Source organism: Bradysia coprophila, unplaced genomic scaffold, assembly GCF_014529535.1.
Source record: "Bradysia coprophila strain Holo2 unplaced genomic scaffold, BU_Bcop_v1 contig_415, whole genome shotgun sequence".
NCBI classification, from domain to species: Eukaryota; Metazoa; Arthropoda; class Insecta; order Diptera; family Sciaridae; genus Bradysia; species Bradysia coprophila.
Window position 1 is genome coordinate 1,201,783 of NW_023503670.1, and position 13,619 is coordinate 1,215,401.

A 13,619-nucleotide genomic window follows, 5' to 3' on the forward strand; every position below is an offset into this window, starting at 1 on the left:
TGATGGGATAGCTGTGACGTAATACTTTTCTACAAACGTTTTGGTGCTTGTAGCAACAAGTTTGGTTGTTATATGTAAGTGCAGACAATCATAATAATGATGAAAGAGAAATGTACCCTTAATAACGTACAACATTACATAGCAGAGCTCTTCAATTATGTTTTAAGAAATTTACGTCACGAGTTGAATTAAAATGAAACTGTTGAATATAAAAGAAGTGAAAGGTCAGTGTCAAGGTTGATATCTAAACTTGAAATGGGAATAGTTATGTCGACACATTGTGGTAGGAATTGAAAACTTTTTAAAACAAAATCAGAAACCAGTCTCTTTTCATCATGCAGTTTATATTTCATCTTTTCCCACTTCGTATTGTCATTTTAATTGAATGCAGCCAAACAATAGACGAAGAGAACATATATATTTAATCGAACATTTCAATCTTCTGTGGCATATTTATTCTGAAATGGAAGTCATTGGTGGTCAAACAAGAAATTATATAAAAAAGCTCTTATTAAATTTAAGTAATTCAATTCAAAAGACAATTAAGGTAAATTGTGTCGAAATAAGCCACCGAATTGTTAATATTTCCTGCCAGCAGTTATATTGTCTCCAGGTAATCTTAATTATTGTCATATCTGATTCGCTCCACGCTGGAATTTATTCACAGTCGGAAAGTATTTGTCAGTATAATTATCAAATTACTTCTTTTCATCTTAGTATTGATTCCAAATCTTTTACTTCATTAACTTTAACAAAAATTTTGCTAAATAAGTAACTGTCGATAACATATGAACCAATCATGCATATCATTCAAACGTTTAGTCAGACGGAATACAGTATAAGAGGGATTCTTCTGAAAACGTACCTACCGACATCGGACGAATTTTCCTGCAGACTGTTTTATATGTACTCTGAAATGGATTGATCCCGAGAAGTCAGAACTACCGCAAAAAATATCCTTGATGCAATGCATGTAGGTTAGTGGGAGATGATTGAACACCGAAAACATGCACTTTTCTTATCGAGTGCTTTTCAGTTACATTAAAGCTACGTAGTCGTGCGGGGTTTCGTTGGAAAGGTTATTACGAGCAGGTCAAATTGGGATATGAGCAGTTAAAATTAGGGACCGAAAAGCAGTAGAAACACCAAAAAACTGTTTTCCCGGATTGCTACTGATCCCAGCTTTCTAGCTTTCCTCAGCCATACGACACCAGACATGCATGGGTAGTCACTCCATGAATGTACCGTTTATCCTTTGAAGTGTAAATTTGAGAGTATGTTACTCTACTCAAAATCTAGGTACACGAAGCATAGTTACCTACATTGAAACCCACCCAGAGAAAGTGAGACCTAGCTACGAACGGTGGAGAAGTGAAAGCCGCTTGTTTGTATAAGTCATATGTTTGGTACAATATCTCACTGATTCGAAGCAATGAATTCTGAGTTCTTCTATCAATGAACTGTATCCAAATAATTATCAAAGGAGTAATGACAATAAACGATTTTCTTTCTTAACAAATAACTCTTGTAGGGCGTTCTATACAATTATTTCATAACAATTTAATTTGCTGTCAACACGGCGATATAGAAAATAACAAGATTTAAATGAATTAAGATTAGTATATTGCCACTTGTTACCGAACGGTGAACTTAATTTTAATGACATTTACTTCAATTGAATTTGAAAAAAACTTTTCGCTCTGAAATTCCCGAGGTGACTTCGTAAACGTGCCATTTAATCGACTTCATTTTAAGAAATGGACAAAAATCAAATTAATTACGGCAAGTGTTTACAATGTTGCATTGACAAAATGTGATTATGCTGAATCGTTATGTAAGTCAAATAGATGAAAGCTAAAGCAGTGTCGTAGTTACGTGGGCAATGGATTTGTTGTATTTAATATCATTTCATTAGAATATTATGGGATGGTCTTAATGCAACCAAACGTACCAGTCCTTAAAATTTACTCGTAATTTTATTATGTGGAACGGAGAAAATGGCTTTAAGTTCAATCACTACAGTTGCATTGTAATTCGTATAGAGTCACAAAGAATAAAGTTTCATCTTTTAATGCTTTCCTAATCTCGCTACCACATGGAAGGAATTGGATCGCAATAGGATTAGATGCAAAGACGAAACCTTATTTGCTGCCACTGTGTGCGCAGAAAGAAATAAATGTTCACGCTCATTTTGATGATTCAACCACGAAATTTCATATCACATCATTACCCAGGAAATAATGGGGGGAAATAAAATGTCAATTATGACTTTAACAAACATTGTACCATGTTTGATGGACATGCGATATGGCATTGTAACATTTCAATTAAAAAAGTGAAATGAAATCTCTCATTTTTTGCAAAAACAAAAAAAATCGTACACCCTGCCAATAATGTTTGTCTCTGTACCAATTAGCATTTTTGCCCCACGACGACGCCACTAAAATCCATTTTTCATTCGGCTGACAATAAAAAGTCCCATAATTTATTGTATCCTTACAATTTTACTATCAGTGAACAGCCAATTAGCATAGCTTGCATAACTTAATTAACAGCCACAAAAATTTCGTTCACATAAAGCCCCTTGACTTAGACGAAAATATTAAAACAGAACTTTTATCTGATGGTTGGATATAATTATGGACAAGATTATGAAGAATAACGGTCGGCTTAGCAATGATGTGGGTAAGAGATCCTGCGAAGAAAGTTTATGTACACGTGCAACATAATAAAAGTGTTTCCGTATGAAAAGGTGAAGTCAGTTTAGAAAGGTTTTTTAATGGTAGGCTTATTGCACGTAAAATTTTTGAAAAGAGTGGAAAGTTCATTTACGAATGTTAAAATGTTATCAGCTGGTAATTGTTCGCCTTGTTAAAGTTAAATTTACTCTACTGTGCCGTTCACAGAACTTCTTTTCGGTGTTTGATACTAAAAGAAGAAACACAGTAGAAGGACTTTAATTGCAATTCATTTTTGGTGATAAATATTTACGTCTAAATGATTTGATACATGTTCACTCAGGGAAAAATTAAGTAAATTAGTTGAGGGAACGCGAGGAAAAAGGGGTCCACAAATTTATCATCTTTACAATGACTGTGTAGTGTACGCAAACAATTTAGACGCGTCAGACTGATTTTTAGCCCCGTACGAAGTACTGGGGGCTTATAAGATTAATATGCCGTTTGTAACATGTCGAATTGGAAGCAGCCAGTAAGGGCAAAGCATTTGGTTATGTTCATAGATGACAAATCCGCAATAAAAAAAATGTCCGTCCGTCCGTCCGTCCGTCCGTCCGTCCGTGACCCCTCTAGCTAGAGTAAATCACAACCTTTTTTCAAAATTCTTTTTTTCCCCGATTGGTATGGACAAAAGTAAGGTCAAGTTCGAAAATGGGCATGGTAGGGCCGGCCCTTCCAGAGCTAGGGCCCTATAGGTGTTTTTCAGTCTTTCGCCGATATCTACCGAAATACGCACGCAATACCTGCTTGTGATGTATCAAATGAAAGGTATTGACGAGTAGAACAAAGTTGCTGAACATTCTTTTTGGGTAAGATGCAATGCGGGCTTGTTGGGATGGCTCAAAGGTCGTTACTTGGCCCTAAGTGTTTTTTGCACATAAATCGAGTAAATCTCATCCGATTTTGCTAGATTTAGTTTTTTATGAAAGTTAATTGAATACCGAAAAGAACGTGGGAAAAAAGTTTCAAATTCGGGCCCTTGGACTAAGGCCGCTACTCGGCCCTAAGTCGTTTTTGCACATAAATCGAATAAATCTCATCCGATTTTGCTAGTTTTTGTTTCATTTGAGAAATAATTGATAGCCGAATAGAATGATGGCAAAAAAAGTTTCAAATTTGGGTCCTTGGACTAAGGCCGCTACTCGGCCCTAAGGGTTTTTTGCACATAAATCGAGTAAATCTCATCCGATTTTGCTAGATTTAGTTTTTTATGAAAGGTAATTGAATACCGAAAAGAACGTTGCGAAAAAAGTTTCAAATTTGGGCCCTTGACTAAGGCCGCTACTCGGCCCTAAGTAGTTTTTTGCACATAAATCGAATAAATCTCATCCGATTTTGCTAGTTTTTGTTTCATTTGAGAGATAATTGAATGCCGAATAGAATGATGGCAAAAAAAGTTTCAAATTTGGGCCCTTGGACTAAGGCCGCTATTCGGCCCTAAGTGTTTTTTGCACATAAATCGAGTAAATCTGATCCGATTTTGTTAGTTTTTGTTTCGTTTCGTTTGAGAGATAATTGAATACCGAAAAGAACGTGGCGAAAAAAGTTTCAAATTGGGTCCCTTGGACTAAGGCTACTACTTGGCCCTAAGTGTTTTTTGCACATAAATCGAGTAAATCTCATCCGATTTTGCTAGATTTAGTTTTCTATGGAAGGTAATTGAATACCGAAAAGAACGTGGCTAAAAAAGTTTCAAATTTGGGCCCTTGGACTAAGGCCGCTACTCGACCCTAAGTATTTTTTGCACATAAATCGAGTAAATCTCATCCGATTTTGCTAGATTTAGTTTTCTATGGAAGGTAATATAATACAGAAAAGAACGTGGCGAAAAAAGTTTCAAATTTGGGCCCTTGAACTAAGGCCGCTGCTCGGCCCTAAGTGTTTTTTGCACATAAATCGAGTATATTTCATCAGATTTTGCTACTTTTTGTTTCGTTTGACAGATAATTCAATACCGAAAGAAAATTGGGATAAAAAAAAGTTGTAAATTCGGATTCCTAAGATTACATCGTAAACTTTTGTTTTATACTTGAGAAGTACTTCGTACGGGCTTTTGTAATTGCGCTAAGCGCAATTTTAAAGATGAACGCTTACAGTTTACAATTTGCAAAAATAGACAATGATGTCAAGTACGCAATAAGGGTTACGGGCTTATTAGGGCTATGGACGTATAACGGTTTCGGGCTAAATAGGTTTACGGGTCGTACGGGGCTCAGTCGTAGCAAACGCTCCGACTGTTCTGATGCCTTGTTTTTAATTGATTGGTTGTTATAGCACTACCGATATTCATTAAATTATTTTTCTACAGACAACGAATTCATCCATTGTTGTAGGATCATAAAAATCCTTTTTAGAGAACGGATATTGAAATCGCAAAATTAAATGGTAGATACGGGGCTAGATTTCAAATAACTTGGAGGAGTTGAATGGTTGACGAGTTAGCTGATAATTTGTAAGACCCTCATGTCTTAATCTGGATTTTATAAAACATATAATAAGTTTTCGCAAAGCGAATCTGTCACATCTTTTCACCCAATGTTTGGTACAGAATCTTCTACTTCATTGGTTTTAATATACACTTTGCTATAAACAGGAACATAAAACATAACATTTTATGTTTGTTAACCAAAAGAATTGGTACGTTTCTTGATCGTGGCAATGAGAAATTACTGGTTGAAAGTTACTCAATTTATCGACCCAAATGCGACTAAAAAGCGGTTATGTCTTCGGTCGAACGTTTCGTAATTTTATTATTACATCATCAGCGATGAATGGCTAAAAATATTTTTATTTTTAACAAAATATGTTTTAGAACACTTGTCTTCTTTGATGAAATATTTGAGAACGAAAATCGAATCAAACGGATAAAACTTACAAAATGAAAATCGGTGAACAGAAATGATTTTCAATGTTTGCGGTTTCGCTGTACTTGACAATTATTGACTAATGAACGAACTACGTTACGATGATGTGGAGAAAATAAAAACAAAACAATTGCGAAATGAATTCTCGTAAAAAATGGAAAAAACCGGGAGCTTTTAACTTAGTAAGCTTATATTTTCCGTATCTCTTCTGAAATTCATCGTATTCGGTTGAGTGAGGATATGTAACGCTTCCAATACTTTTCTCTTCGTGTGTTGAATATCTCAAATTGATGCCTTTCCTTGGTCTGGAACATGAATATTTCATCAAAGAAGACAAGTGTTCTAAAGCATATTTTGTTAAAAATAAAAATCTTTTTAGCCATTCATCGCTGATGATGTAATAATAAAATTACGAAACGTTCGACAGAAGACATAACCGCTTTTTAGTCGCATTTGGTTCGATAAATTGAGTGACTTTCAACCAGTAATATAACATTTTATGCGGTCATAAATACTAAAGTGCCGAAGGTACACCGTTAGGGATTGACCTACAAACCGAGGGGTGACGCACTTCCATTTAATCCATTTAATCCATTAAATCCATTAAATCCATTTAATCCATTTAATCCAAAAAAAAAATTTTAGTTTTACCGAAATAATTAGGCTACCGACCTGAAAAATTTGTAAAGTAATTGCGAAAAATAGATTTGCACGAGCCCCAGCTCGTTTAAGTACTCGTGAGGTATAGGAAAAATTTTTTTGTGAAAAATGGTATAAAATTTATTTAATCCATTTAATCCATTTAATCCACTTTACACCAAAAACTCCTAAAAGTGGATTTTTTCGCTTTTTAACATTGTAGTATGAGTTGTAGTACGTGGTTCGATCAAAATCAACAATTTTTAAGACTTTTACAGTATTTGGTAAAATGAACTTTTTTCCTATTTAATCCATTTAATCCAATTTTTATTCCATTTAATCCATTAAATCCATTTAATCCATTTAATCCATTTAATCCATTTAATCTAGAAGTGAGTTACCCCTCGCTACAAACAGTAATATTGTACTCACTTTTCCATGTCGTCTCTTGCTCTCATTATCGTCTGTCCAAATCTAGCGATCAGTTCCATAAGTACGTCTTCAGGTTGCTCGTTTACGCGCTCTCCATAATATCCGGTATTTTGACTGTAACCAACAAAAATGTTAAACATAAATCATTTCCATGGTACGTGTGCTGGATGTGGATGCAATCACGTTAGATAAGCATATATTACAAATATTTAATGATAAAAAGCCATTGTTTTATGAGTACATAGTACCCCACTTATCCTTTATTCTAATCTGATCACATCAAACACGTATCAAAGACCTACTTCAAAGCAATTGGGATAAGTTAATTCTTTGGTAATTCATATTTTATGTGACTTATTCATATCATTATTTCTGAACGAAGACGCAGAAAAAAGGACGTAATGGAAAAATCCTTAAAGCGTACGTACAATATACAATAATGTTTACTACACATGTATGGGTAAAAAGAATAACTTGATAAGGAAATTCACCTGAAAGCACTTGTCTAACGATGAACATTTTAAACAGACTCTACATTCCCTATGTATACTGGATATGACAGACTTTATGCCTCGTTTATACGAAGAAAATGACTACATATTGGAATTATTTGAAATCCCGATTTTATTTTTTTGCATAAAATGTTCGCTTGATTTTTTTTCCCTGTAGCTATTTCCTACGTTCTGACATACTTTGAACGTCGAGTGTGGCAGAGAGAGCAAATGATGATTTTACAAATATCCGACTGTCGATCTTTTTTCTTCCGAACTACGAAATGTAATAATTTTAAATTCCATTACAACAAATTTCCCGTCGATTTTCAAAAATATATTTTCTACAGTGCTAATGCGACTTTTAGAAACGGCAACAAAATCGTTACTATTAGTTCATTTCTGTAACGTATTTCCGAGTGACTGAAACTATAGTCGATTACATTCTGGTTTGGAAATTTTTACTTTGTCAGATGGGGCGTTTGCAGCTCGAGCCTAAGTCGATGGATGCAACCAAACAAGGCAAAATACAAAGTTCCATAGAATTACGTAAGTTATTTTATCTTTCTAGAACGATAATCTCGAGCTTATCCCTCTAGGGAGTTTTTGTTTATCTCGATATATCTGTTCTCGACAGATAAAATATGATATGCACCTATTGCCAGACTGTTATTTTGACGTGTAGGCATTATGACCCACGCCTTCGGCTAGGGCAATAATGTACTACACGTCAAAATACCAATCTTGGCAACAGGTGCATAATATATATTATCGCATACGCGGTGTGATTCCCCGAAAAAATTATTCACCCAGGATATATAAACAAACATTATACTTCTGTAAATTGTCAAAGTGTCATTCGCATATCTTGTTGTCTCGTTTTCGCTTATGCGATAAAAAAGAATATGCACGTATGGCAAGCCGTCTCGGCAAGCCTCGACCGCGTTGTCATACGTGCATAATATTTATTATCGCATACGGTGTGTGTGTATTGTGACTATATAGACGACGTACATAAGAGTAAACAAATTTACCCTAGAGAGCTAAAGGTTTTGCAAGCAAAATTATGACTAGAAAAAGAAAGAGATGTTTGCCTACTGCGATAAGATACCTCACTGATGTAAGGCTGTATATAAGTGGCTCGTTTTAATACTCGCGCAAGCGCTCGTATACGTACACGTCTCTTATATACAGCCTTATAGCAGTAATGTTCACTAATTCTACTGGAAATCAGTTTTAACGTTCATGTGAATAAAGTAATGACTCATTTCCCGGGGGCATATTGAGTAAAATCTGTTACTGTAACCTGTTGCAGACGGCTGTCATCTGTTATCAACAACGACAGCAAGAATAAACGACAAGCTCTGACTGATGAGGTCTTACATAGCAAAAAGCATGTTCAAAACAAATTAAGTAAAAGATTTCTGAAATCAATCTACGATCATATGAAGTAATAGTTTCTACAGTAAAACTGTTATGAAGTTATGATGCTTTCCGTCTGTGACAGGTTAATGTTTTGTATCGTACATTACTCTATATAAGAGTCCGCTGTGCACGGCTCATCGCCTATTCTTGTCGTTGTTGCTGATAGCAGATGACTAGTCGTTTCTACCGAAAGTTTTACCCTACCACTAATTTTATATAACATGTTTGAAGAAATTTATTGCCTCAAACAGGAAATTGATTGTTCGAATCAAATCAGGCTAACACCAGCACAGCAACAGTTTAAATCATATGATTAATAGGTTCCTTTTGAAAAATGAAACTATTTTATATGTTCGATGCGGTTTTGTTTTTAATAACATACGGCCATTTAATTCGTTTATATTGTCCAAGCCTCCATTCATCCTGTTGTGACCTATTTCATTAATGGGAAATGTCAATAGGGTTCCCGAAATAAATTATTTTTGTCGTTAGGTCTGGCATGAAATCAAATACTTATTGTGGAATGGTGACTTGACTTGCATAACAATTCTGGAACACGATGACCGCACTTATTAAATAAAAGGATTGTTTAAGTGTAAACGACCGTTTAAGTATTACAAACAGCGTGTCGAGTAAGAAAATGTAAACAGTCACCGCTGATGTAATTGTTGGGACAAATCATTCCTTGAACTAAATAGTCTACTTCTATGATGGTATGTCAGAAAAAGTAATAACCTCCACCAACAAAGTGATGTCTTAACCCACTTTCCAACTATTGTTCTAATTTCTCGAGTGCCTATTGTGATGTGAACATTTAGAGAGAAAAAAAATGTAAATTTTGATAATTGCAGCATTGTCGTTTTAAAGGAATCCCTTGCGTATTGGCATTGTTCAGTTATCTGAACATTTTTATCCACAAATAAATAGCACAAACCAAACTGCAAACATTCATATAAATGTTGACCTCACAAAAGGACGCGACATAAGAAAATGCAATGGAATGAAAAATGTTATTATTAGAAAATTATGCTGTGAGAGAACGTGATAATGCTTGTTATTCTTGAATAGTATGGCTTAGAGCGAAAAGTAGAATTGTGGGAGAGACATTTGATGATGTGCACCTAACATTCCAACCGTAATAAGTGCTATAGCCATTCTTTTCCGTGGGTTTTCTACCCACGGAAAAGAATGGCTATAACACTTAATACGGTTGGGTGTGTGGCGGGTCTAATATTTTTTTTAACTTTGTCTGACGTCTTCAGTGACACTTCAATAGGGGCGTTTTCCATACTCGACAAACAGAATTGGCTGGTTCCATGTACATATACTAACGGTCGAACCGACTAATCCGTTCATATTTACCCATTGCAGTCTAATTACGCAAGTTGAATTGAAAACGTTTGTTTCGATTTGTGAGCTTTGGAGCCATATTCAGGAGTAGAGGAATAGAAAATCGCGAGTCAATTGCAAAATTTTTGCGTGCAACGAATATTAACAAGAGTTCCATTTAAATTACGAGTACACATCTGTCCTACAAAAACCATTTTCTAATTAATTGTTTCCCTTATTGTGTCGGCGGTAGCTGGCTAGAAAAACATTCATCGAACTTTTACATGCATTTTAATGAAGATTTAGTAGTGGGTGAAAGCAAGTAGAATTGCCGCAAATCGTTCATTAAAATGAAACTTTCGTTGAAAATTTGTCAAATCAAATTGAGCAGAGGACAAACTTTTACATGTACTGTGGTTGACATAAAGTTTTTAACCTTCCACAACTAATGCAGTTTTCAGTAAAAACAGGTTGACCACCTTGCACTTGCTTTTTATACTTTTACTTAACAGATTTACATTTAATCTGTTGAATGATCAACTTTAACCTACCTGCCACCATTCATTCATCCGAACATTGCATTTGAAATAAAAATAAACTTTTACCTCAAAAACGAAATTCCATTTGAAAAGCGGTGTATTTTAGTAGTAAATACAAAAACAATACCTCAATTTCAACTGAATGTTTCGAATTACGTTGGATACGAGATTACCAACTCAAACACTATGTTACATTATGTATACCTGCAATTTGAGTTTGATGTTATGATAGCGTTCGTGTTCGTTTACGATCTACTGAGATGGAAAATGATAAATGAAAATACCGTTTGGTTTCGCTCCATTTTGATTGGAGAACTTTTTTTTTAGACAAATGAATCTGGCAGATGATAGACTGTTTGGGGTGCTTCGACATAATTTTTTATTGAATGATTGGTTTTACGTGTAAACTTTTTTGCGTATTAATTCGAGTCAGAATTGAAACTTTTCTACTCTTATTGGTAAATAATTTATTTACCGAAATTTATTAAAATTTATCGGTAAATTTTTGGTAAATTTGGGTAAACATCAGTAAATACCGGTAAATAAATGGAAATTTTCTTGACCATTTTGGTCTGTTTCAATTTCAATAATGATTACGTGTGGGCTTGAGTGGCGTATGATACTTTCCCCACTATAGTTCCAACACACTTTAAATTGTAAAAACGTGGAATGCATTAAACGCGTGTGACATGATTGAACACAAAATTGTCTTTTTATAAATCCTTTTACTTTCCTCCAATAAGGAACAGCCATAAAATAGCGATAAAGTGACGAAAATAATAGAAAAATTTGAATCAAACTACGTTTCAGAAGCGAATTGCCGGCAGTCATACCAAAAATCTATTGAATCCTCGGCATTATATCAATAAATTTTGGCAGTGAAAAAAAATTTAATGGAATTTTCTCTTCTCTTTTTATTTCTTCGTAAACGAAGTTTCAAAATTTCAGCAGAGATATTCTTTAAATCACAAAACCAACATCTATCGAACAATAGATGGAATGGAAACTGATAGATCTGCCAAACATTATATTCAGTTTCAGAAAAAAGTGTGCAGTGAAAGTTTCAGACTCATTTGGATTACCCGCATGTGCATTTAGAGGATATCTCACTTTTCTCGAGCAAAACCATCAGTTATACCTTACATAAACACAGTCTCGGACTATCCATTCTGGGCGATAGCCACCAGCTGAAAATTTTTAAATTTCAAAAATCAGTCTTACGAGCTTCTTTATAGCACTGCTTGTCATTGGGTCCAACCCTACTTATACAAAACATCCAACTGACTGATTCCCTTAGGACCTAACCTACATGTGTGCTATCTTAGACAATATCGTTCAATGTGAACAGATTATTGTAAGTCAGGCTTGTAGGATCTAACCCCATTAAATTCCATTGCTAAAAGCTTTTAAATGATCCAAATTTTGAGCCCTATTACATTTAGCACGTACTAAAAATAGCTTTGAAGACCATTCGTGTCATTCCCAATTTCTGTATTTATATTATACGCTTACAACCGTATCAACAGATATTTTTCTTGTTTTTCATTTTCACACGAGATTGTAAGAATCGATGATGTTTTCATCACATGTGAGGTGATTGTCTGAAGAGTATAGACTTTGATGAAAAGAACATAATCCGATTCGTGCTAAATATAAGTAACCCATACATCTCTGAGGATACATTTATCTTTTTATTCGTTTGTTGAGAAATCCACAGAATGAAGCTCATAAAGAAATTGTATTGGATTTCATGTCTATTATATACACACCTGCATTGTTAACGTGTACACAGAAACGGTGAGGGTGAAAGAAAAAAAATTGGAATTATGCAAATATTTATATTGCAAAACCCATCATAAACGGATATTTTTTTTTATTCAAATAGCAAGGAAATGCTGTTATGTGACTCTTCGCGTGTTTGGTATAATATTCTATTATGGCAAAACATTCTACGGGAAACGAATCCATTCAGAGTTTTATTTCTTCTATTTTGTTAAAGTTCACGTAACCATGAGATTAAGGTGAATAAGTAAGCGCATTATTTATCTTTCGATTGAGAAAAGGGTTGTTGTAACAATAAAAAATAATTGAGAGCATCTCGATGATCTATGGAGATTTAAAAGGTGCACTGATTCCGTATAAAAACCGTCATTTTTCATTAAAACACGAAACAGTGCAAAAAATTGAATTAATAAATACTTTCTGTATTTCCGACACGTTTCTGTGGAATGTAATCCACACAAGTTTTTACCGTTTTCAGCATCGCTTCACGCTCCCTTAAGCTTTAAAATATTGAATACCATCGAAAGTTACACATGAATCAATAAAGGGTTAATTTATTGTAATCCAATTTCACGGGAACGTATTGAGAAATGAGGTTTTCGGCTGGCCATTGTAAAAAGAATGGATATTTTGTTTCCAATGGAATTTTGAAAGTTTTTGTTTATTACCCAAAGGATTACCATATATGACGTTACAAATAAAACTATAGACGAATCACGTACCCGAGTATATAAAGGAAAACACAATTTCTTCGAAAGAAAAGAAGGGTATAACTCGTATTACACGAGTATGCTCAACTTATTTTTGTGTAAAGAAATTTAGTTTGATCGGGTAACTCTAATTCAGCTGACCAGCACGTTTCACCTACTTATTTATATACATTACAACAGATAGTTTGGATAGAACAACAGATAGAAAGTCAACATAGGTCATTTCGTGCACACGATATCATTAATATTTCTAAATATTATATAAACCGATGTCCGATTGTAATGATTTTTATGAGTGTGGTGTTAGGGTAAACAACATTCTTCTATCGTATGACGATTTTTACATGATATGTGGACGAAGCTGAAGGTTTTAACGCGGAAACGCTAAACTTTTTTTCATAGCCCGAACACTTATTTTTCGAAAGTCAAAAAGCCTCCAAATCTCGAATATGTATGGTGCACGTGTCAATACCCTCTCGATAGAGTATTGGTTGTTTGTTTTTATTCACACCAAGAATCATTTCTTTACGAGAAAGTGCAAGGCCTATTTTGATTGTATAAGCCTCCAAATATTTCCTATATGTTCATGCTAGAAGCAGAGCTATGGTTTTGTACAAACAAAAACTTTCACTTTAATCATTAGATCTGTTTTTTAGAAAAATCACTCAAT

At 34.5% G+C, this 13,619-nt stretch overlaps 1 protein-coding gene across 2 annotated transcripts in view; it reads right to left on the minus strand.

The window, feature by feature from the left end:
* LOC119082409 (diuretic hormone class 2) overlaps window positions 1–13,619 on the minus strand; it is a 60,557-nt gene that overhangs the window by 6,905 nt on the left and 40,033 nt on the right. For both annotated transcript variants that reach the window (XM_037191942.1, XM_037191941.1), the window contains one exon: window positions 6,674–6,787. In XM_037191942.1, the coding sequence (XP_037047837.1) occupies window positions 6,674–6,787 (114 nt within the window). The remainder of the gene's footprint in view (window positions 1–6,673; window positions 6,788–13,619) is intronic.